At 39.3% G+C, this 25,971-nt stretch overlaps 1 protein-coding gene across 1 annotated transcript in view; it reads right to left on the reverse strand.

The window, feature by feature from the left end:
• Positions 1-25,971, reverse strand: part of CWC27 (CWC27 spliceosome associated cyclophilin) — a 226,383-nt gene that overhangs the window by 96,039 nt on the left and 104,373 nt on the right. The window contains exon 11 of the mRNA XM_054032130.1: positions 1,354-1,457. Within this exon, the coding sequence (XP_053888105.1) occupies positions 1,354-1,457 (104 nt within the window). The remainder of the gene's footprint in view (positions 1-1,353; positions 1,458-25,971) is intronic.

Raw genomic sequence — 25,971 nt, forward strand, 5'->3', positions numbered from 1 at the left:
AGTCTCTCAACAAATCTACCTCTGTCTGGTCTCTGTCTTCAATCTCCTTCCACTACTCTGGAGTCTTCTCCTCCAACTCTGAGGCTGAGTACTGGCTCCTCAGAATGAGTCTCTCTGAAGGCTCTGCTCTTTTGCAGATTCTGGCTCAGGCTCCTTCACCGGAGTCCCTTTGGGTTCTCCTCTTCAGACTGAACCTTCTCCCCTTTTATGAGCACCAGGTATCTGTTTAGTTATCACCTGATGCCTTCCAATCCTACCCATCTGGTTGAGAAACAAGTAATTAGGTACATATGACGCCCGTCATAATTAATTAGCTATTAAACCCTTTACAGCCTGTCATTGGGTTACAGTGGACAATTGGTAAAGAAAAAGAAAAAAAGGACAAAAGAAAGAGCTCAAAGACCTGAAAATTATTACCACTAAATAACTGAAAACAAGAAACTAACTAAAAATGGTTTGTTCGCTGAAGGAACAAACAGACAACATGCTTCGACCACCAGCCATGGACAGTAAGAAGAAACTGAAGGATGGGCGGGGAGGCTCCATACTTTATATCCTCGGCTCAGAGCACGAGAATACCAGGTAGAGGTGTGGCCCTCATTACGGGTACTACTAAAGAAAACTCTCCAGCACCGGTGCATGAGATGTGCACAACCTAGTCTAATGGACATACGCAATCACTCAAAGAAGAACGACCAGATTCAGGGGTGGCAATGGAACTGGATTCATGTTATATCAAATGTTCTTCCAGTTAAATTTTGCACGTCAGTGGTTTCAGCTGAACAAAATCATATTACAGCAATGAAAAATTTTAAGGATACAACAAAACACATTTTTCATTAACTTTGCCAGAGCCGATATTTTCTATGGTCCCTATTCAGCAAGGTACTTAAGCAATTGATTTTACGCATGTGAACAGTCCCATTGAAATCATTCACAGGAGTTGTAGCAGTTTGAAGTCAATGGAACTATTAACATGCTTAAGGTTAGGCACCGCTTATATCTGTTACAGGCTGTAATATAGCAAGATAGTATCTTTTTTTAGGGAATACAGTAATATAGAGTAACAACAATGGAAATTTCAGCTTCAGCAGCTCTCCAATCAATGTATATGCATGGAACAAACATACAGATAAATTTGTTTGATAGAGTTTTGTCATTTTATATTTTTGTACACTTGTATACTTTTGTTGCTACTGTTGTAAATTTGTAAGGAATTTTTTTTGCTTGTAGATTATCCAATTCAGCAATCCTATTTAAATTCATCCACATGAAACCCAATAATCATAGATGTTGAAGATAAGAAATTAGCTAAAACATTTACAGTTACCACCTTCTATGATATGTGCTTACCTTCCTCTTTCTTTTCTTTTGATTTTGTAGAATTTTCTTCTCTCTTTTGCTTTGCTTCTAGTAGTTCACGTTTCAGCTGGCGTACTTCTTTGCGTAGTTCCTCACTGCAAAGAGAACAATATTTACATGAGTCTAATCTTCTAAGAATGTAAAGCCACTCAGGAGAAACAGAGTCAAAGTTAATGGGCAGTAAATCTCTGATGTAAACAAACGGAATGTATTGCCTCACTCTTGTTAAGTTTGGTATGAAGAACTTGGCTTAAAAGTCAATTGGAACCTTAAAAAAAGCTCTTCTTTACATTAGCAAAGACAACAAAAGAGTATGATAAATGGTTTCTTTTAAGAGCCCATTAGAAATATGTCAAACGCACAAGACAACCAGAACAGGGACCCTACATTTATATTTTGATTCATTAATTTAACATTGTATCATCCATAATACTTAACTACAAGAACCACACTTAAAGGAAATAAAAAGCAGAGGGATCTAAAAACAAACATAACATTGTCTTGTGAAATTCAATTTACTGAAGTGATAATTCTTCCAATCTAAGATTTCAAATATGGACAGTAAATGGAGTTGACGAATCTGCATAAATATGATCCAATACAAAGTAAGAATTTTTAAAATTATATTTTGAGTGTTATGAACTTTACAAAACAATGAACATCTGAAAAAGGCAGAATGGAGAAAACCAAAAGGGTGAGACAGATGTTATATTAACACTGAGTGATTTGTCTGTTTTGTTAGTTTATAATATGTTTTAAACATTTTCTGCTGAACTTCCGTATTATGATCAGAATGATACTTGTTTGCTTTCAATTACTTTTTCTAGGGGGATTGTTTCTTTGGTTCTTCAATTATTAATAAAATTATGTAGATGAATTATTGACTGTCCAAAGCTATCCCCCAAAAGTGTTTGTTCAATTCTTGCAAAAGACGATCATACTGTATGAAGGGATAATTCATTGAGTTCCAAAATGAAGTCTGGTTAGTGATAGAAAAAGTGTGAAAGCCATGATTACTGGTCACTATTTCAAGCTTTTTTGGTATTCTAATTTATATATTCTCGGTTTTGCTTTTCAATTTGTAACTGAGTTAGTGCTCATGAAAGTGACTGAATAGGAACATTGGCTAGAGCGGAGCATAATGTAGGAATGTGCTGTGCAAGCTCCCCCCCACAGTTCTGTCAGTGCACTTTAATTCTGATCTGTAATACCCTTGTTCTTCCAGTCCTGGGCCTCTCGAGTCAAAACTTGGAATTATGTGCTGATTAATTCTTTTGATTTTTATTTTTAATCGTGTGTGAATGGGATGCTTGTGAAAAGTAGCAGAATAACTAGAATATGAAATCACTGATTTATTTACAAAAAATGGTCAGGAATAGTGCAAACTCTGCCCTATTGTCTGAAGGGACCACTTAGGCTTAGAGGACAGTCTTAACTCTATGCTTATTCAATCCTTCACATCTGTAAGATACTTTTGTTGTTTCACTTTGCTAACAGGTGCAGGAACACTTCAGGGTAGCTGCAGGTTAATTCTTGCTGACTCACTTAGGCTTTTAATGTTTACTCTGAATATAAAGAAGATTGACATATTCCCTAGAGAGAAAGCTTAGCTCTCAGATGCACAGACCAAAGAAGTACCCCTAAGTCAGCTAAAACTGGGCCATCTTTAACAACACCAGCAACCACTTCCTCCCCGGGGGCAGCTTCACCCGATTTGCTGACTGGAGGTTTATCAACAGGGGCCGGCTCAATTGCGTCCCACTGAACAGAACCGTCCACAACAGGAATTGGGACAAGCGATGCAGGAAGTACGGCTACACCAATGAGATGTTACCCCACGTCCTGCGTAGCTGCAAGCCCCATTGGAGAGCTTGGTAGCTGCGACACAACGCCATCCAAGATTACCTGGCCAGAGCCATCCCGCTACCTGTGGGGAAGGTTGCCGTAAATTCTGCCATCCCCGGAACCAACAGCCAACTGCGGCCGGTCAGCGTCATCACCAACAAGGACTGGAAGATGATCATCATGATGGACGTCACGGTGCCCTTTGAGAACAGGACCCCGGCCTTCTATGATGCCCAAGCTCGAAAAGTAGAGAAATATGCCCCTCTGGCCAAAACCTTGAGAGCTAAGAGTTACCAGATCCAGACACAGGTACTCATCGGAGCCTTAGGTGCATGGGACCCCAGTAACTAGCGAGTGCTGATAGAATGTGGAAACAGCCAACGCTACACTCAGCTGATGCAGCAACTCATCGTGCCAGATGCAATCAGATGGTCAAGGGACAGCTACCTAGAACACATCACCGACATCGGCAATACCAGGAGGGATGAGCTGGAGTGCCGATGAGAAGTGCAGTCAGGAAAGTAACAAATACTTTCCCTCATGGATTGTATTTTCTAAATAGGCAACCAATCTCATTCTCAATTACTGAGAGATAATCTCCACTCATTGATATATTTTGCTTTCCACAACCAAATCCCTGTACAACTTTTTATGAGTGATGTACCCGAGTATTCGGATTCTAATATCTAAACTGTATGGTTAAATCTATTCACCTAAAATTGGGTTATTGCTGATTATGTACTCTATGTATCCTATGACTTTTAAAAACTAACTTTATATTTGTGGATAATCTAAGCACTATACCCAGATGTACAGACACTGTTTTCCCAACCTATGTATTATATATATATTTTTACATTAGCTTTAATAAAATGTTTAAATTTGTGCTCTCGACACTGTTTACTGGAAGTTGGACAGAGACCAACATATTTCACATATAATAAATTTGTTAGTCTCTAAGGTGCCACAAGTACTCCTGTTCTTCTTTTTGCGGATACAGACTAACACGGCTGTTACTCTGAAATATTTCACATAGATCATCAAGTAGCCAACTGGTAAGAATTTGCCTGACAACTGACCGGGGCTACATTTTAATCAGCTTCTAGAGGTGAAGAGTAGGTTTGTGATGTGCAAAAACATGAATTAGGATGAACCTAAACAACTTAGTTTTCCACTTATAACCTGTGATAATGAAGGGGGGGAGGGGTAGCTCCCTTTTAGGGACCCAGCCAGCAAGTTATCTATAAAATCCCTCTTAGTAGCTGTTCTCTAATTGGTCTACCTGTAAAGGGTTAAAAAAAGTGAGTGGGCACCTGGCCAAAAGAGCCAATGGGAAGGCTAAAACTTTTTAAAATTGAAACAAGACTCCCCTTTTGATGTCTGTTGTTCTCCAGAGAGAGAGAACAGAGCAGCGATGCTGTAAGAAGCTTGGGGCTAGGTATGAAAAATCATCAGATCATATCTAGAAACTACTCATTTGAAACCCCAGATGTATAAGTAGATCAGGAAATGTCTAGGAAGACGTGATTAGATTTATTTCTTTATGGCAGGTGGACTCCTCTGTGCTAACCCCAAATGCTTTTGTTTTGCTTGTAACCTTTAAGATGGACCTCAAGAATGTTATTCTTGATGCTTAATCCTTGTTTGTTTTTTTAAATCTAGCAATAGCCTATGTTTCCAGATGTATTTTCTTTCTTTTTGTTTTTAATAAAAATTACCTTTTTAAGAACAAGATTGGATTTTTGTGTCCTAAGAGGTTTGTGCACGTGTTGTTTAATTAGCTGGTGGCAACAGCCGATTTCCTTTGTTTTTCTTTCTCAGCTCTTCCCCGGGGATATGCATGCATGCATGTATGTGTGTGTGTGTATGTCAGAGAGAGAGGGCTTCAAGGTACCCCACAAGAAGGAATTCCCAAGTGCACCTTCCTGAATTCTCAAAGGGGTTTTGCACTTCGGTGGTGGCAGCATCTACCCATCCAAGGTCAGAGAAAAGCTGTAACCTTGGGAGTTTAATACAAGCCTGGAGTGGTGAGTAATAATTTTTAGAGTCCTTGTGGGCCCCACCTTTGGCACTTGAAGTGCCAGAGTGGGGAATCAGCCTTGACATAACTGAAGTCTGTATTTGAACCCAAGTCATTCTTTCATCTCAAAATGTTAACCCTTCAAGAAAACATATTGAGTCCATGCATTTATCAAGACTTAGTAAGTCTTGACTCCACTCAATTAAAAAAAAAATCCTTAAAGTTCCTTAAAACTTCTCAAAACATTTCAGACTCATTTGCAGTTGCTGTGTTAGGAACACAAGCTCTCCTACATGGGTTTTTCCCACATACTGGATAGGAACTTCCACTTGGACACCAATTGAATGTTTTACACAGGAGTCCCACAGCATAATGGCTTCCTGACACAAGGGAGAGGAGCATGCACCCCTGTTTGTTGAAACAGAACATTGCTGTTGGATTTTCCATCATCACTGATACACACTGTCCGGTTAGGTAAGAACAATGTCTGACATGCTAGGTGCATTGCTATTAGTTCTCTGACATTGATGTGGAGAACCAGATCTGCTTGCGACCAGAGGCATTGAGTTCTGCGGTCTCCCAGATGAGCTCTCCCTTAACCAATGTCAGAGATGGCTGTAGGGCAGCAAAGGGGCCTGAGCACACCTCCTGAGCGTCAATCCACCACCAGAGGGAGTCAAGGACTGGGCGAAGCAGAGTCACGATCCTGTCCAAGCTGCCCCGGGCTGGGCGATACACTGACATGAGCCACGACTGGAGCGGTTGAAGCCTGAATCTGGCGTGCTGCACCACATAGGTACAGGCTGCCATGTGCCTGAGCAGTTTCAGGCAGTTTCTCGCTGTAGTGGTGGGGAACTGCATGACGCCTCGGATTATGTTGCTGAGGGCCTGAAACCTTGCCTGTGGCAGGTATGCCCTGGCTTGGGTCGAGTCCAGCACTGCGCCTCTGAAGTCTACCCTCTGGACAGGAGACAGAGTCGATTTCGCTTCGTTTAGGAGTAGACCCAGGCTGTCGAAGGTGGCTCTGATAAATGTGATCTGAGCTTCTACTTGGGTCCTGGTACGGCCTTTGATCAGCCAGTTCTCGAGGTATGGAAACACCTGTATCTGATGACACTGCAAGAATGCGGTGGCGATGACTGCCATGCACTTGGTGAAGACTTGAGGTGCTTCTGACAGGCCAAAATGGGAGGACAGTAAATTGGTAGTGGGTACCATTGACCACAGACCTGAGGTACTTCCTGTGGGGCTGAGTGATTGTGATGTGAAAGTACATGTCAAGGGCGGCATACCAATCTCCTGGATCTAGTGAGGGGATGATGGCAGCTTCAAAAGTGTCTGGGATAGAGGGGGACTCCAACTCCTCCACCTGTCACTGTCTGTCCAGGGAGTCGCTGGGCGCCAGGCTCAATGGTCCCCTCCGGGGAACCGAAGTCAACGGCGCTAACTCCTGGTCCTTGGGCGCTGAGTGCTCCTTTGTGGAATGCATTGTTGTTGCGCTTGGCGCTGCCTTTGGCACTGGGGAACGACCCCTGTCCGTTGTCCTGTGCAGCACTGATGAGTGCGAGCAGTGCCTGGTTTATTTGCGCCGCCTGCGATGCTGAGGAGCACCAGTGTTGAGGGTCTCTCGAATCAGAGTCTTTCCTCTGTGCCATGTCCTGCACTGAGGCTGGAGCGCTACGGACTGATGCACTCGGTGCTGGATCCTGGCACTCCATGGCGGGCTGTGGACGGAGAGCGGACTCCATGAGAAGTTGTTTCAGACAAAAATACTGCTCTTTCTTTGTCCTAGGGTGGAAAGACTGCAGATTTTGCACCTGTCTGGTGCTCTTCCCCCAGACACTTCAGGCACGTGTCGTGGGGGTCGCCTGTTGGCATGGGCTTACCGCAGGTCCTGCAAGGTTTAAACCCTTGGCCCTGAGGCATGCCCCGGACCCAAGGGGAGGAAAGGGACAGGGGAGGACCCCACACCCTAATCTGAACTACTTATATACACTATGTACACAAAACTAAACTAACTACTAACTAAAACATAGACTAAGACTCAGGAAGAAAGCTAAGGGAAGCACTTCCTAGGCAAGCAAATGCAGTTCCAACGGCCGTCACAGAAAGTAAGCATAGTAGACAACTTTCACGCGGTAAATAAGCACTCTGACTTTCACAATAAGCCAAAAATCAAGCTAATCCCATTTCAAAAGAAGGCCAAAACAAGCCAATCCCTAAGAACCCCAACACTCTATGTGACTAGATCCCCCCCAGTGTGCAGTCTGGGACTGTGGTTGGCCCGCTGTGCACCCCTGACACTCCCCCCACCCCCTGCCCCTGCTTGCCAGAAGCCGATCAAAAAAAAAAAAAAAGAAGCAAATCTACAACTAGCCAAAAACTAGCCAACAAGCAACTCACAAGCCAATTAAGCCAAAAACAAGCCCAATTTCTATGTTTTTTTCACTGGTTTGGCACGTCTGATAGTAAGAAGGAACTGAAGGGGGGTCGGGTTGGCAGGGTCATATATTGAGCATCATGAAGGCACCACTCTAGGGGGCTCCATAGCCGAACCGATGGGAGCTGCAAAGGGAAAACTTTCCAACGACCATGCATGTGGCGCACGCACATCTGATTAGAATCAACATGAACAAGCACTCGAACAAGAATGTTATTTACATGCACAAGATTAAAGTAATTGCCAAACAAACAGAGATAAAGAGAATTTTTTCCCCAGTGTGTGATGGGGATTCATTTTTCATTGATTATAGGTTTGGATCAGGTAAATGTAAGTGTATTTCACATGATCAATGCTCTATGATTATACACAGACATTGGTGAAATACTGTCCTCTCCACTTTCTTCTGTGTTTGCATCTAATTTGCTTTGGCATGATTGTTCAGTGTTAAGCTTTCATCTGAATTTGGATTGGCATCTTCAAAGAAAAATCCGGGGACTACAGGAAATGGGACCTCAATTTGTGGTGTGTCAAGATTCTACATTTCTTTTCTCAAGATTTCAGGTGTCAGCTCGTGTGTCTTCATGACATTTTAATTACAGTAATTTGCAGTTTGCATTTTGCTGATCTAAATTCCCCATGTCTATTCTTCATTTACCAACTTAAAACACACAAATGTAACGTCCTTGGCACAGAATGGTTGCCATATTTCCACTCAGAGAACAGAGTAGATTACTGACAGTAAGTAAGCCTAATGTAGTGCATACAACATTTAGAGCACTTTGGGATAATTTATTTATCTTGTCTATACGGAGTTAAAGAACATCATGCCTATGTGGCAGGCCTCGGCACACTGCTTCTGCAAATCATAGAGATATTACAAAGAATACCTCTTAACTTAATTTCATGAACATTCATCTCACCAACAATTATCACAAAGTTTAAAGAGCTTGCCATTTATTACTGGTGATATATATTTCTATCCTTCCTAACAGTGCACTGTACCACTTCTATAAGTGGATGTATATGTTTTTTATTTTGAGGGGTGCTAAGTGGTTGGTTCTTTTGACCACTATAATTATAGTAATCTCAATATCCAATCTGAAAATTATTAAACATCTGCTCCTTTAGATGTTCAAAAATCACATTGTACTCCGTGAATACAAGAATATCACTTTATCTTTGGGATTGGCCAAAGGTACCTTTATTTTAAACTAGTGACATTACTCCCATTCGGTTATTAATATTTTAGAGGTGAAAATATATTTTCCCCACAGTACAGTATCTGTACTTTAGTTCTTGTCTCCCTCAGCTTCTGTTTTTTAAAATACTTTTTTCATAAAAAGTGCTTTAGTTGTAATCCATCCTTATTTATTGGCTATTTCACCAAACTTTAAGAATCTTTTTGGTATTTTGATCCAGTTGTTCAACCAATGCTGTTTTCTTCTCTAGAAATAAGAGTATGTAGAATCAGTTTCCAACCTGATTTTTTAAAATCTTGCAAGAGTTTAATTTCCATGAGACTAAGATCAAAAGAAAATAAGAAGTTAGTAAATGAACTCTTTTCATTCAAATTAGCAGACTATGACTACATAGTGAGCAGTTCTAAAATTTGCCCTGAGGTGATTACACGGTTGCCTCATCATCTGGCATTGATAAAATTTGTAAAATAGGTTTGATGCTGTTCTACAACTCTGGCATTATGGACTTCCTGTGTAGATTATTGTTGCAAGAGCAATGTTTAAATCACACTTTGTGCGCACACCATTCTGTGCTTTCTTTTCTTCATTGGCAGTCATAAGGCCATGATTATTATCTATAGATTAGTGGGCAGTCACAAAAACACTTTAATTTGAGATAGTTTCCCTCTCTTTTGTACAACTTATAACATATTGTATTTTGAAAAATTACATGATAGAAACAACTCTATGATGTTTGAATTTTTCACATTTACAGGATATGACTGTTGCAGGACTAAGTCAGGACTATAGCAATGCCATTATCTGTTGTATGACCTTCCAAACTAAAGCTCTATTAGTACATGATCTTTGCGTAAATTGCATTTTCCCCAGTTTTAAAAGATAATATTAATAGAGCACATGGCTAACTTGAGCAGGGCACCCAAGCAAACATCAAGTTTCTCCTACTTGGTTGTGGCATAGACAGGACACAGTTTTTCTCTAATCACATATTTCCCAGAATACTCAATGGCATGAATTCATCAGATGTCAACATTGTATCAGAGCAGTAGATAAAAGATTCAAGAACACGTATAATTATTGCAGGGATCATTATTGGCAGGTGAATCAGAAGCATGCCTAATAACTGTAGTGTAATCCTATCCATTCTAGTTTCACATTATTCATCTTAACATTAATACACAAATAATTACAATTTTGTCATATGGTAGATGATACAACGTTGTAGAACTAAAGTCAGCCTTATTTCTGAATGTTTCAAAACATGACTGTAAAACTGGCACTTTAGATGAAAGAGATTGTATTCTAGGTGCAACTTCAACACCTCTCTGCTGAAATTCCATCATCCTAATTATACTCCCCTAATCATACATGCCCAACAACAAATGACTGTTTTAACACCACTTGCAAGGATGGTATGTAGCAGTGTTACTATTTTATTTTAATACCCTCTTACGATAGACCATAAAACTCTGAAGTGGGATAATTAATTCAGTGGCTGTAGCACTGCCTGAGTGATATAGGCCATACTGTTTTCTTGGCTGAGAATGACAGGGAAAAAAAAAAAAATCACGCACCTCAGCACAGCTAGGATTTATTTATGCTCTGAAGGCACTAGCACATGCTGGGCTGAAATGTAAAGTGCCTCCTGAATTTCCCAGGTGCAGAATAAACAATCCTGTTACTACTCCTCTTAAGGGAGCGGCATATGCCTCTTTCCAGAGCCAGGGCCCTATTCCCTATCTTTTTTGGCTTGGTTAGTTCTACTAGCCGGACAAGAGCAAAGAGCAATCCTTTCTCACCAGAGATTGCAAGGATTGCAGTTGTGGGTTTCCTGTACAGAAGAGAGGCTCCTTGATCACCTATACTGGGTCCAACCACAACCTGGCCCTTAAACCAAAACCTTAAACTTCTGATAACTATGAATAGTTTATTTTGTATACTGAACTGCAATCACTGAACAGTAGAAATGTCACAGTAGTAAACTGATGCTTAACAACAACAGTATTCAATGAGGGTTCCTTGTATCTGAATCTAGACCCCCACATACATGTGTATCCAACACAGTGTTTTTCATTTCAATTATCTATAAACTTGAACATTTATGACCTGCTTATGCCAAGAGATTTTTTTTAAAAATTGATATTTAGCCCCTCCTCTTTTGTAGTATTCCACCCACCTACTGTTAATATATTACCAGGAATTCATCCAGCATTGCAATATCTTGTCTAAGCTTTGTGGCTCTGTGGAATGGAGTTGATCACAGGACTGAACAGCTTTTACAGAAGACCTGAACCAACTTTTCTTATCTTTTTTTTTTTTTGTTATTTCCACAGTAACTGTTAACTGCTCCTTTATAAGTCCCACAAAATCAGAAGCTTTCAATCATCAGCCTCCTGTAAAGTGCTAGTAAAATTTAAGGGTAATTTTAAATTGTTATGAGATCAGTGCAAGAAGAGCTTTAGAGTAATATTTTCATATGTGCCTATGTAACTTAGCAGCCTAAGTCTCAATTTAAAAAACAGACACTTAGTTGCTTTTAAAAAAATTACTCTTATTTTCTATTATTTTGTAGGCATGTTTCAGCTACATATCATAGAGTAGGAATCCAGAATAAGCATTAAGTCCACTAAGGATTTGTCTACATGTTCGGGTAATGCCCACTATGAGGCTGCAATTTCTAAAGTGCACTAAGTTGTTGCACATTAATAGGTCCATCAAGATCCTGCTGGTGCATGCTAAATGTTCCCTAGTGAACTTTAACATAGGGCTATTTCAAACTATGAACCCGGTAGAGCGCATTACCCCACCACATAAACAAGCCCCAATTCTAAGTGATAACTTTTTAAATACTGGCATTAGTATTCACATAAACAACAGTTTAAAACTCTTTTGCTTTGTTTTTTAAAGGAAACTTACCCTAATTATTTTTCTTAGAAAGCAATGACAGTAGCTCCTGACTATTAAGCTCTTGCTCTCTGTGACTGGAATTGGATCTTAATGAGTTGAAAGATATCAGCCATTAAATTGCTTTATCAACAAGTAGCTAACACCAATCCATTGCAGATGTATAATGGTCAGCAACTGACCATTTTGAATTATCTGTTCCATTTTATCAGAGAACCAAAAAAATTAGGGCTAGATGGGACCTGGAGAAGTCCAGCCCCCTGCACTGAGACAGGACATAAGAACATAAGTAAACACAGTGTGCAGAGTTCCTCGCTGAGAATTAGAAGTGTAAAAATTACTGTACATTACTAATAATAGCCACAGACTGATAAAGACCTGTGGGTGTGCTTAGAAAAGAATTACTATATATTATTTACTTTTTAGAGATCTCTTAACACTGGTTTAACTGGTTTGTGTGTGTGTGCATATTGATCAATACCTGTGTTTCATCTTTATATTACCAAAATATCTTCAGTTCTTCATAACAGTTTGGTGAAGCTTTCTTCACAAGGCAGACTGTTCCATGTTTCTGTTTTTATACTAAATAAGACTCTTATATTTTTCATCAACATTTTGTATGATTAATAAAGGGATAATGTCAATTTGAAAATTATTCAACATAAAAAAAGTTTTAATTCTACACCTGTCTTTAACTGACACATAATAGAGGTCTCATGTTGTATTAAAACATCCTTGGATTGTCTAAACATTATGACAATTTTTTTTTAACTCAAGTGTTGCATTCAACATGGGGTAGTCTATATTAGACTTTATGATGACAGATAAAAAGGAATGGGTCACAGAACTAAAATTTAATGATGGCTTGGGTGCAACTGATCATGACTTGATTATATTTGTTATGTGCACACACAAAAAAGTTCCAAGTAACATATATTCCTGGTACTTTAAAATGGATAATTTCATAAAGCTGAACACAATTAAGAGTTAAATCAGCTGGGAAGAGAACGACATTTGGAAACTTAAGAACATTTTTCTAGATACTCAAAAAGGCATAACAACAAAATCGAAAAAGAAAGCCACATTGGTTAAAAGAATTTATGTGGCTTAGAGGGGAAGTAAAAGCAGCTATAATAAAATAAAATAAAAATATATAAAACCAATAGAAAACAGGGGAAGTTGAAAGCAATAAATATAAATTAGAATCTAGGAACTGTTAAATCGATAAGGGAAGCAAAGGAGAAACCTATGGTCAGCAGAGTTAAGGACAATAAGAAAGAGGTTCTAAACATATAGTAGGGACAAAAGGAATCATAACATTGATACTGAGTCATTACTAGATGAAAATGGTAGAACTGCATTTTCTGCATTACTTTTGACAGGAGTGTTCAATAAATATTTCTGTTCTGTAATGTGTGTGTGTGTGGGGGGGAGGACAGGGACAAGTGATGTAGTCATATCATATGATGATGATGAATACTTTCCATTCCAATAGTAACTCGGCAGAACATTGAAGAGTAGCTATTGTAAAATCAGCAGGTCCAGATAATTTGCATCTAAGTTTTAAAAGTTCTGATTGAGAAACTCTCTGGACTGTTAATGTTGATTTTCAAAAAGTCCTAGAACAATGAGAAAGTTGTAGGAGTGGAAGAAACCTAATGCTGTCACAGTATTTTAAAAGAGTAAATGGGATGACCTGGATATCTATAGGCTATCAACCAGACAACATCCTGGACAAAATAATGGTGTTGCTGATAAAGAACTCAATTGACAAAGAATTGAGAGTAATACAATTAATGCCAATCAACATGTCTATGAAAATTAGATCTTGTCAAACTAACACCTTTTTGATGAGATTACAAATTTGGTTTACAAAGGTAATGGTGTTGATGTAATACACTTAGATTTCTGTAAAGCATTTGATTTGATTTGTTGTAAAGCACAACAATTTGATTAAGAAACTAAAACCATATAAATATCAAGACGGCACACATTAAGTAGATTAAAAAAAACCAGCTGATAGGTCTCAAAATGTAATTGTAAATGGGGAAATCATTGAGTGGGATCCCAGAGGGATAAATTCTCAGCCCTAAGCTATTTAATCCTGGGAACACTAGAACCCAGGTTGTGCATTCCCTCACTCCCACCAGATGGCCTGGGGAGACAACTGCAGACTGGATCCAAGCAGAGACTCCAGATGGTGGGGCTGGAACACCCAAATCATACCTTTGGTCCCACTGACATTCAGAGAACTTTCTACAGTTTTTACTGGACTTTCTTTGCCCTATTTAGATTGGCTGCCTGCTCCAACAAACTCAAACGAACAATAAGACACAATATTTTTAATAGTGAGAGTAATTAATCATCGGAATAATTTACCCTCTGAGTTATGGTGGATTCTCTATCACAAGAAATTTTTAAATCAAGGTTGGGTGTTGTTCTAATAGACACACTTTAGGTTAAATAGCAATCAATACAGGGAAGTATTATGGCCTGTCTTATGCAGGAGCTCAGACTAGATAGTTCCAATGGTCTCTTCTGGCATTATAATTATGAATCCTCTTCTACTTTTATGGCTTTATAATAATATTTTCTTATTTAAAAAAATGCTTTTTCTCTCCCTTGCTTCCGTTCGTCTTTCACCCACCACCATCAGTAGAAAATGACTAAGGGGCTACTATGCCACCATCATATAAGGTGGATAGAAGGCTGGCTAGATCGTTGGGCTCACCAGTTAGTGATAAATGGCTCGATGTCTAGTTGGCAGCCGGTATCAAGTGGAGTGCTCCAGGGGTCTGTGCTGGGGTCGGTTTTGTTCAACATGTTCAGTAATGATCTGGATGATGGGATGGATTGCACACTCAGCAAGTTCACAAGATGACACAGCTGAGGTGAGAGGTAGATATGCTGGAGGGTAGGGATAGGGTCGAGACTGACCTAGACAAATTGGAGGATTGAGCTAAAAGAAATCTGATGAGGTTCAACAAGGACAAGTGCAGAGTCCTGCACTTAGGATGGAAGAATTTCATGCACTGCTACAGGCTGGGGACCGACTAAGTGGCAGTTCTACAGAAAAGGACCTGGGGATTACAGTGGATGAGAAGCTGGATACGAGTGTGCCCTTGTTGTCAAGAAGGCTAACGGCATATTGGGCTGCATTAGTAGGAGCATTGCCAGCAGATTGAGTGAAGTGATTATTTCCCTCTATTCAGCAATGGTGAGGCCACATCTGGAGTATTGTGTCCAGTTTTGGGCCCCCCCACTACAGAAAGGATGTGGACAAATTGGAGAGAGTCCAGAGGAGGGCAACGAAAATGATTGGGGGCTAAGGCACATGACTTATGAGGAGAGGCTGAGGGAACTGGGCTTATTTAGTCTGCGGAAGAGAAGAGTGAGGGGGGATTTGATAGCAGTTTTCAACTACCTGAAGAGGAGTTCTAAAGAGGATGGAGGTAGGTTGTTCTCCGTAGTGGCAGATGACAGAACAAGGAGCATTGGTGTCAAGTTGCAGTGGGGGAGGTCTAGGTTGGATATTAGGAAAAATTATTTCACTAGGAGGGTGGTGAAGCACTGGAATGGGTTACCTAGAGGGGTGGTGGAATATCCATCCTTAAAAACCCCTAAGGCCCGGCTTGACAAAGCCCTGGCTGAGATGATTTAGTTGGGGTTGGTCCGGTTTTGAGCAGGGGGCTGGACTAGATGATCTCTTAAGGTCTCTTCCAACCCTAATCTATGATTCTATGCAGAAATGATAAAATTTATTATACACGAAGTGTTGTCCATGACAAAATAAACTGAAAAACAGAAAAAATATTTCCTCTCTAATCTCACAATTACAGTCATCTTAAATGTTATACGTAACAAGAGTAGGTAGAAATTTTCAAACAGAAGTGTGATTTTTCATTGACACTGTCCCTTTAAATATATTTTTTGTATCTAACAAAAGTTTTCCCTTAAACTATTCCCTAGTGTATAATATTGTGGAAACTCTAAAATAATTAATAAAATAATGTTATGTCATACTTTAACATTGTGTTTTTTAATTTCACAGCTGAACTAGGTATACTAATTTAGTCTACCTAAGACAAGGCAAAATGACATTGTGATGCAATTGAGATTGTCAGCTCTTCAGAGCCCGGACTTTTCGGTCTGTATTTGTACAACCCAATGTACAAACACAATGGAGTCCTGGTCCATGATTAGGACTCATAGATGGTACAATGATGCAAATAATAAATGTCATCTTCACATCACGTCAGAGGTAATAGAAACAAATTAAATTATACCCAATATATAGCTTTTGGGTTCTGCAAGATGAACTTGAAAAATGCAGGCTAGATCCATGAAAAATTAATCAGATCCATGAAATTCAGTATTGGTATCAACTTTTCCTGAGAAACACATGAGACCTAGAGATAACTGACAAATACGAGAATATTCTAAATAAAAAGATAGTGTTTAAAAATGAATGATATAACAAAGTGGGATCCAGAATGGCACATTTGTAGGAGATAACCGAAGTACAACGTATTGGGGGGGGGGGAAATCGACAGATACTTTTTCTATAAAGTCATAATTTTGAAGGCTATCAGGCAACACCCTTAATGGGTACTTATGGAATGTACAGTTCTTGGAATGAGGAGCAAGTTTTCACATTTGGCATGTAGATCTGAGTTTAGTTTTTTGGGTTCAATAATCTTATTTTATCTGGATTATAGTACTTTTTGTTTTTGGCACTGTAAAACTGAGAATGAAAGTTATGGGTCTGGAAATACGTGCTGCTTCTTCCTGCCAAGCTAGGAGTTTGCTGTGGAGGTCAGACATACGTCTGTCCTTCTCCTGCAGATGCTACAGTATATCTGCATCTGAAATAAGACGACAGCATGAAAGTGGTGGAAGATATGGATTTAGAGGACCCATATCAGGAGTTTTATCAGCTACACAGCTCTACACAATTCCTGGGGTTTGTGTGTACATGCGCAAGAGTTTGATACCGCCTCTTGAGTTTAACAGCATTTAGACGATAATATGTAATTGTCTGAATTCGTACGGTAACTTTTTATTATTGTGTTAAAGGAGTTTTATGGTTAATTGCCAATATTGCAGTGCAATGATGCAGTTCATGCAACTGGCAGGCTTATGGCAGCCACCACAATTTTACCCAAACTCAGGTTTACAGAATGGGAAAGTATCTCAATTCCATTTAAATAGTCAACTAATACTTTCTTCATTTGTGATTCTACTTTAGAAACATTTGTGTAAATTGCATAATATAGAAAATTACATATTTATGTATATTTAACTGGAAGCTATACATTTTGTGTCTGGAATCCCATAGTACTTTACCAAGAAATTTTTGTGGGGTTGAATTTAGATTAAAGATTTCATTAGTCCATTCAATGAAAGATGTATCTTTGCTTCTAAGTTAATGAAGAAAGCTCTGAGCAAAGAAACTGGTAGTTTGCAGCTATTTGGAGCATGATTTCACTTTCCCCCATCTGGTGGATTGGTTCACCATGTCACTGAAAGGTACCAACAACTGGCATGCAGCGACACTGAACTTTAGAAAGGAAGATTTTAACAAAATGAGGACGCTGGTAAAACAGACCCTAATGTCAAAAATAAAGGAAGTAAAAGCCTTAGATGCAGCATGGATGCTACTTGAAGTCTCAGAAGGCATGCATAGTTCTCAACAAAAAGGGAACCAGGAGAGCAAAAAGTAAACTTGTAGAGCTAAATGGCAATTTCAAGATGTCATTCAAAACAAATAGAAAACCTTCAAGATTAGGAAATCTAACCTTAGTGAAGTCTATAAAAGGGAGCATAAATTACAAGAGGCAATATGTAAGAAGGAATATAGGAGGGATAAGATAAGCAAATAGATTTTAAACCAACATAAATATTTTTTAGTACAAAAGAACCAGAAAATCTGCAGAAGAGTCAGTTGTTTACTGAGTCCCAAAGGTTAAAGGGAACAATTAAGGAAGACAGACATGGCTGAGAAATTAAATGTTTTCTTCGCATTAGTCTTTAGCACAGAGGATGTTGGGGAGATCCCTGCTTGTGACATGCTCTTTTCTGCAATAGAGATGAGGTAGTATCAGAGATTGAGGTGTCAGAAAAAAGGGTGCTAGAATAAATTTAAAAGCAATAGATCACCAGGCCCTGAAAGAGCTTTAGAGAAGGTGACATTAATGACGGGGGAAACCCCACTCTCCACCTGGAAGATACTTGTTCACACTACACATATTAAGGCTGTGGAAATCACTGCAAGATTTAGAGAGAGAGACTGGAAGATGAAGAGGGATGACAAGGATATCCAATTATAACAGGTAATGCACAAATGAATTTTGGAAGGGTTATAAAACTTGCTGCTTCAGGAATGAGAATAATCTCTAACTAATAGTGGTTAGGACAAAACATTAATTCAGAGGGGGAAGAGATAGTTGCACATTCATCTGAAGAATCTGGTCCTGGCCACTATCAGAGACAGGATACTGGACTACATGGAGGATGGATGTGAGCTAATATGGTAATGTCGATTTTCCTATCTGTATTCTTTGCTCATTGGGTGCAGCTCATCTTCGTTCCACAGTACTGCACTTTCAGATTAAAGTACAACAGGAATGGAGCATTTTAGCAGCAATGTGACAGAGCTTCGTCTCCTCCCCACCCTAAATAATGAAGATAATTAAATCAAGTATGGCTTCACTTTATTTTAAATGGACTGAGATTCAGGGTGAGTAAATAGCCAATCTTGCTCTCTTTGTAAAATATTTTACTTTTATGTTATTGTTTTATTTTTTGAGGCCTTAGACTTACCATCTAATTTTTCTTCTTTTTGTAAGCCAGAGACACCCACCCCCCAACCCAAGTTGACTTTTACATCATCAAGAGAGGGCAGCTGTAGATGCTTGAAGAAGCTGTTAGTGTAAGACTCACTTTGACCCTCCTTTTTATGAAAAGTATCTTCAGTGATTAGAACCACACCTTAATTACTATGGTACTAAAATGTTGGAAGCAGCATCACATTGTTCAAAGATTAAAAAATATACAAAATTAGATTAAAGTAGGAAATAATTTTTATATACTCTATTAATAACTAGATACCCTAGTCAGTGGATACATTGTAAATACCTAAATAGTAGATCAAACTAACAGAGCACAATCTATGCTTTTTACATATCACTGTTTCTTGGGATTTGGATGGAGCACTTACTGTTAGCTTATGTCTGCTGTTTCCCAACATCTGATAAGAATTTATAACACATGGAAATGATTGCAAAGTGAACAGCACTCCCTTCATGTTCTCTATTCTGCTGATTTAATCACAAACATACTGAATCTGATAGTAATGAAACAATAGCCTCGCTGTTGATGAGATCACCAAATGGCTTCCATAAAAACCTATCAGACACTGTAAAATGTAGTCCCCACAAATGTATAATCTTTTTCAGACCTGCAGTATCACCTATCTGTACAAAACAGTAAAACCTCTGTCCTAGAAAAGATCATACCTAAAAAGTATAGTTCAACTTGAGTTAGATTATAATCATGGTGGGAAAAACTCAGAATTTGCAAACAGAAAGACAGGCCAAAGAAGATTTCTCCAAGTTAGTAGGTCCAGAAATTTCCAGACTTTAGCAATAATGTACAATGTTTATTATGAAATGGACACATTACCCCCAAAGAGGGCCTATACAACCTTTATTCACCACACAATTATGTATTCTGTAAATGCCACAGACAAACTACTTTCAAAGGCCCTGATACGGCACACACTTAAGCACATATTTAAGCATGGAGTTGTCCCATTAACGTCAATACAACTATTCACGTGCTCAAAGTTAAGCATGTGACTAAGTGTTTGTAGGATCCGTGCAAAAATGAATTAGAACTATAAAACATTACATTTGATCTATTTATTGTATCACTCCAACTGTAATGCCAGATTCTCTTAGTACTGTGAGTCTAATTATACAGACCTTTGAGAGAGAGAAAAAGTATAATTAATTTTTTAAAACCTCAACATCACATACAATTGCTTTCCTTTACATACAACACTGTCAATTTAAAGCCTGATATCACAGACTTTCCAAGTTTAGAAGCAATTGTTGTGTTTCATTCAAATTTAATGGAAATCTCTTCCTAATGTTACAAATTGCAGTTTTTAGCCCTGAAGGGCCACAAGATGTTGGATCTGAAACAGCCATTGGTCCAGTACTGGATATTGCTCAACCTGCCCCTCACACAAAGTGTAAGCTTTTTCCCCAAGTTTTAGAGCAACAAGGAAAAATTACAGCTGTTTAATGCTGCTCAAAGGTGTGGAATACACCTCTATCTCGATATAACGCTGTCCTCGGGAGCCAAAAAAATCTTACTGCGTTATAGGTGAAACTGCGTTATATTGAACTTGCTTTGATCCACCGGAGTGCGCGGCCCCGCCCCCCTGGAGCACTGCTTTACTGCGTTAAATCCGAATTCGTGTTATGTCGGGTAGCGTTATATTGAGGTAGAGGTGTATTAGAAACAGTCCCAGGAGAGAGAGAGACTAACTAGAGAATGCAGCTGAGGTGATCAGAAGTGTACAATGCATGTAATTTATCATTGTGTCCATCCAGATGGATAAATACAGGTACACATATGATGCCTCATTAATTCCTTCACAATATGTATACTACATATGTGGTGGTGATAATGTTAGTAGAGTCATTTAATAAAATGTATCACATGTTCAATAATTTATGATATGTCCTTGATGTTTCACCTGTCCTCTGCCCCCAATCGCTCTGCTCCAGTACTACTTCTAACTTTCTAAGTCCTTGAGCAGCTTCAAACCACAATGTACTTAGTGAGTTTCCTGTGTCTTGTTCTTTTGTTTGTTCAACTACAGAAATTCAATACAAAACCCATCAATATCAGCATAATGGTAAGACTGTAACTGCAATAAATTCAAATGTTTGCTCCTCAGCAAACATAATTTTGTCATTTTGTACATATATTTTAAGACAAAAATGAAAATTCATACCTCCCAAGAAAAGTCAGATACGGTCACACAGTGGCAATTATAATTTGAATTTCTGGGCTCTTCTACATTTATATTTTCTATTAGATCGAGGTATTTTGATGGGTTTTTTTGTTTGTTTTAGCAGGGACACCTAAGTATCTGTGCTGGGTTTTGTAATGCTGACAGCAATCCAACAAACAGTAATATGCACCTTAGATTAATTTGCAGTGGAATATGTGATATGATCCACTCCATAGAGCAGACATATCTCTCTTTTTGTGAGAGTAACTCCAACTTTTTAACCTCTGTCTTTAACCCATTCCCTTCCTACTTGGCAAAAGAATAGTACTAAGGAGTGTCTTGCTTTGACAATTCTACTCATCAAGTAAGCATGGGTTAGATGTGAGCGAGAATGGGAGGGGGGAAAAACTACTGTGGGAACCATTTATACCAAATAAAAAGTATGTTTAATTCAGCTAATGAGACTCTCAAAGTGACTCAGTACAAATGGAAACGATGGGTTTTTTTGTTGTTTTTTGCATAGAATCTTAAATTGGACTTGATGGCTGATGAAATGAAAGGCCAATTAAGGCAATCTATATATCACTGCTAAATGTAATGAAGAGCACTTTTCTAGACAGAAAAAGGACCAATAAATTGATTTTAAAACACTGATTATCATAGAATCATAGAATATCAGGGTTGGAAGGGACCTCAGGAGGTCATCTAGTCCAACCCCCTGCTCAAAGCAGGACCAATTCCCAACTAAATCATCCCAGCCAGGGCTTTGTCAAGCCTGACCTTAAAAACTTCTAAGGAAAGAGATTCCACCACCTCCCTGTAACCCATTCCAGTGCTTCACCACCTTCCTAGTGAAAAAGTTTTTCCTAATATTCAACCTAAACCTCCCCCACTGCAACTTAAGACCATTACTCCTTGTTCTGTCATCTGGTACCACTGAGAACAGTCTAGCTCCATCCCCTTTGGAACCCCCTTTCAGGTAGTTGAAAGCAGCTATCAAATCCCCCCTCTTTCTTCTGTTCTGCAGACTAAACAATCCCAGTTCCCTCAGCCTCTCCTCGTAAGTTATGTGTTCCAGCCCCCTAATCATTTTTGTTGCCCTCCGCTCGACTCTTTCCAATTTTTCCACATCCTTCTTGTAGTGTGGGGCCCAAAACTGGACACAGTACTCCAGATGAGGCCTCACCAATGTCGAATAGAGGGGAATGATAACGTCCCTCGATCTGCTGGCAATGTCCCTACTTATACAGCCAAAATGCCGTTAGCCTTTTTGGCAACAAGGGCACACTGTTGACTCATATCCAGCTTCTCGTCCACTGTAACCCCTAGGTCCTTTTCTGCAGAACTGCTTCCTAGCCATTCGTTCCTTAGTCTGTAGCAGTGCATGGGATTCTTCCGTCCTAAGTGCAGGACTCTGCACTTGTCCTTGTTGAACCTCATCAGGTTTCTTTTGGCCCAATCCTCTAATCTGTCTGGGTCCCTCTGTATCCTATCCCTACCCTCCAGCGTATCTACCACTCCTCCCAGTTTAGTGTCATCTGCAAATTTGCTGAGAGTGCAGTCCACGCCATCCTCCAGATCATTGATGAAGATATTGAACAAAACTGGCCCCAGGACCGACCTTTGGGGCACTCTGCTTGATACTGGCTGCCAACTAGACATCATCTGTATCAGACAAAATACATATTGGACTCCATAAATCCATACTACGATACTCATTTTAAAAAATTTAATTCTATTTAATCTGCTAATCTATAATTAAGATGTACTAATTACAGCATAGAAACAATAAATGGCATTACTAGTTAATTAACCATTTACATTATAAATATAGGGGACAATCCCACAGACACTTTTGCACATGCTGAACTTTATAAAGGACTACTCCCATTGTATTTAAAATGTTTTACCTTAATACTTTTTAATTTTATTTTTGGGACAGATGTAACTGTTGAAAGAACATTAATGGTGTATCTTCAAGACACAGAAATTTGGAGTCCAAGACCCGAAATCTGAGAACACTTGGGCACATGCTTAACTTTAAGCACACAAGTAAAATGAAAAGTACAGCAATTCACATGTATTTGCAGGATCAGAGTCCAAGGTGACTTACCTTTCTTTATCACACACACACACATTATATATATATATGAGGTTCTTCAGATAGTACATGTCTTTACGATTCTTACATACCACAATACTGAAAACAGTTACTAATGCAATTTCACCCTTAACTTTAAATTTTCTTCCTTTTATAGGTATTAATCCGATTCTTAACATTACTTTATGTAGTTTTTTTAAACAGTCAAATTTATTATCAAATATGTTGTCTGAATCTATTTAAATTGGCTTAAAGAATATTTTTTATACACAGTATCATACGAATAGTTCTTGTAACCTTGCCACTGGAGACATTAATTTGATCAATGCTGTTATCACAATGTGTGGAAAAATAAAATGTAGAACTGAAGCAGTCTGATTTGTCAAAAGATAAACATTTTATTATGCAATTAATATTTTTAACATGTGTAAGCAATATGTGCATAGTCAAAAAGCCAGAGTATTTTGAATAACGTCATTGTTTTACTATTGTTTAAATGATATACTATTCAGACTTATTTATGGCTCTACTTTTTTTGTACTCTTTACAAATTCATGCATATTTACTCTCAGCACAGATTAGTTACACTGAACTTGCAGAGAAAAGCACAGTTAAAGCAAAATTCTAATAAAATGTTCTTAGGAATTACTAAAGGTGGTCATAACTTGTAGTAAAAGAAAATTAACATTTATTATTTAGACTACACAGTAGTCCTGGTTTGATTCTAATTTAGAACAATTTAACTATGAATATTTCAGTCTACAAATAAACCAATAAAATATTCACACAGTTCTTAAGTGTCAATAAAACAAGGACAATATGAAGTGATCTGCCTTTATAAATCAAAGGTCACGTTCTTAAAACACCTTTTCACTTTTCTGATGAAAACTACTGAGTGGTGAAAAAAAGCCTTTGTTCCCAGTCCAGATTAACAAAAGAAAATGTTTTTACAAAAAAATAACATAATGAAAAGCAAAAACCAAGATGTCATAGCAAGTGATAACTCTTATTGACACAAGCAAAAATAAAAAATGGAGGTTCACATATTCCACACTAGCACTTTACCTGGTATAGCATACATCCCTTAGGGCTTGTCTCCACTTACCAGGGGATTGACCGCAAATCAATCTCCCTTCAATTCTGGTACTCCACCGGAACAAGACGCATAAGGTAAGTCAACGGGAGAGTTTCTTCTGTCAGCCCAGTGTGGTTTAGCCACTGCAATAAGTCGACCTAAGGTACACCGTTATTTATATAGCTGGAGTTACATAACTTAAGTCGACTTAGCCCCACAGTGTAGGACTGCAGTTGTGTTGGTTGGAGCACTGTGAGGGCTCTTTCCCACCCATATTCATTGGGAGATGAAACACTGTGGCCCTCTGCAGGCTGTCCACTCTGAGGGGTGGTTTACACTACACAGTTAGGTCGACATAAGGCAGCTTATGTAGACCTAATTATGTCAGTGTCTACACTACAGCCTTTCTCCCACCAATGTAAGTACCTACTACACCATAGTAACTCCACCTCCATGAGAGGCATAAGGCTTATGTTGGTGTAGTTAGGGCGACACACTGTATGGCCACTGTGTCCCTTATGTTGGCTGTCTTGTCAATCTCATGGCAGGAGCCATGAAATTGACAAGAAAGCTGAGAAGCTTCAGCCCAGCTGCCCCCGTTCCCCTGGAGAGCTGGGAGGCTGGACTCTGCTCCCGGCTGGAAGGGGGTGGGGGGTGGGGGTGGGGGGGAGAATGGACTCTGCTCCCAGCTGGGAGCTGGGGCAAGAAGCCCTGACAACTTCGGACCCCACTTTCCACCAGGAGCCAGGCAGCCTTGTTAAGGTGAGCTGTGAAATTGACACGGCTGCCTGGCTTTTGGTGGGGAGGGGACTGAGAAGCCGGGGCAGCTGGACCCCATTCCCCAGGGGCAAGAAGCCCCGGGCAGCTTCCCCCGGCTCCTGGCAGGGAATGGGGCAACCTGCCAGGAGTCCGGGAGCCTGTGGGGCAGCTGGGCTCCCAGCAAAGAGCTGCCAGCGGAACTGAGAGCCTGGGTGCTCAGCTCCCCACACTGCCCTTCTTAGGTCAGAGGAAACACTCCAACGAGGGTAGTGCGGTGGCTGTAAGTCAACCTTATATAGGTCAACTTACGTTCAGGGCTATCCAGAGGATTCAGGGGGCCTGGGGCAAAGCAATTTCGGGGGGGGCCCTTCCATTAAAAAAAAAAAGTCACAAAACTATAGAATACTATAGTCTCGTGGGGGCCCCTGCGGGGCCCGGGGCAAATTGCCCCACTTGCCCGCCCCCAGGCAGCCCTGCTTATGTTTCTAGTGTAGACATACCCTGAGTAACAGAGCTGGTTGAAAAATTTCCAGTGGAACAGTTTTCCATCGGAAAATGTTGATTCCATGAATCTGAAACATTTTGCGGAAATATATCAGTGTTGTCAAAATGTTCTATGGGAAGTTATATTAATGTTGAAAATACTTTGATAGTTAAAATATTTAGATTATATTATATTATAATATATTACATAAAATCGAACATTTCAATAAGGTTGAAAAGAAAATTTTGGAATGTTTCATTTCACAAAATTTTCAAGCTTTCGACTTTTTGTCCCAATTTGGGTTGAAACTAAATTTCAAAATCTTAGAATTTCCTGAGCAGTAGAAATTCTGTTTTTCTTCTTCCTCTACTGAGTTGCCATCCATGAGACAGGCAGTTGGTGCAGGGGATTCCCCTGCATGGCTACGCTGGAAAAGCCACAATATGGCCCTAATGGATAACACGCACTCTGTCTCCAGCTTGCTTTTACACATCATCTTGCTTTTTTTCAAATGTAGGGCCAGAGTCCTAGTTACATTCCAACAACTTAGCATCGCTAAAGTGAAAAGCAGCCGGAGCACACTAGAGAATGTAACCCATAGTCTCTAATAGCACGTTTTTCTTGCATCAAAAAGTGTACTATAATACAAATAATAAAAAGTATTAATAAAATGCTTATATTCCTACCAAGATTATAAAAGCATCACAATATCAAAAGCTTTTATAACATGTACTGCTGACTTTCAATGTTA

This window comes from Malaclemys terrapin, chromosome 6, assembly GCF_027887155.1.
Source record: "Malaclemys terrapin pileata isolate rMalTer1 chromosome 6, rMalTer1.hap1, whole genome shotgun sequence".
Lineage (NCBI taxonomy): Eukaryota > Metazoa > Chordata > Testudines > Emydidae > Malaclemys > Malaclemys terrapin.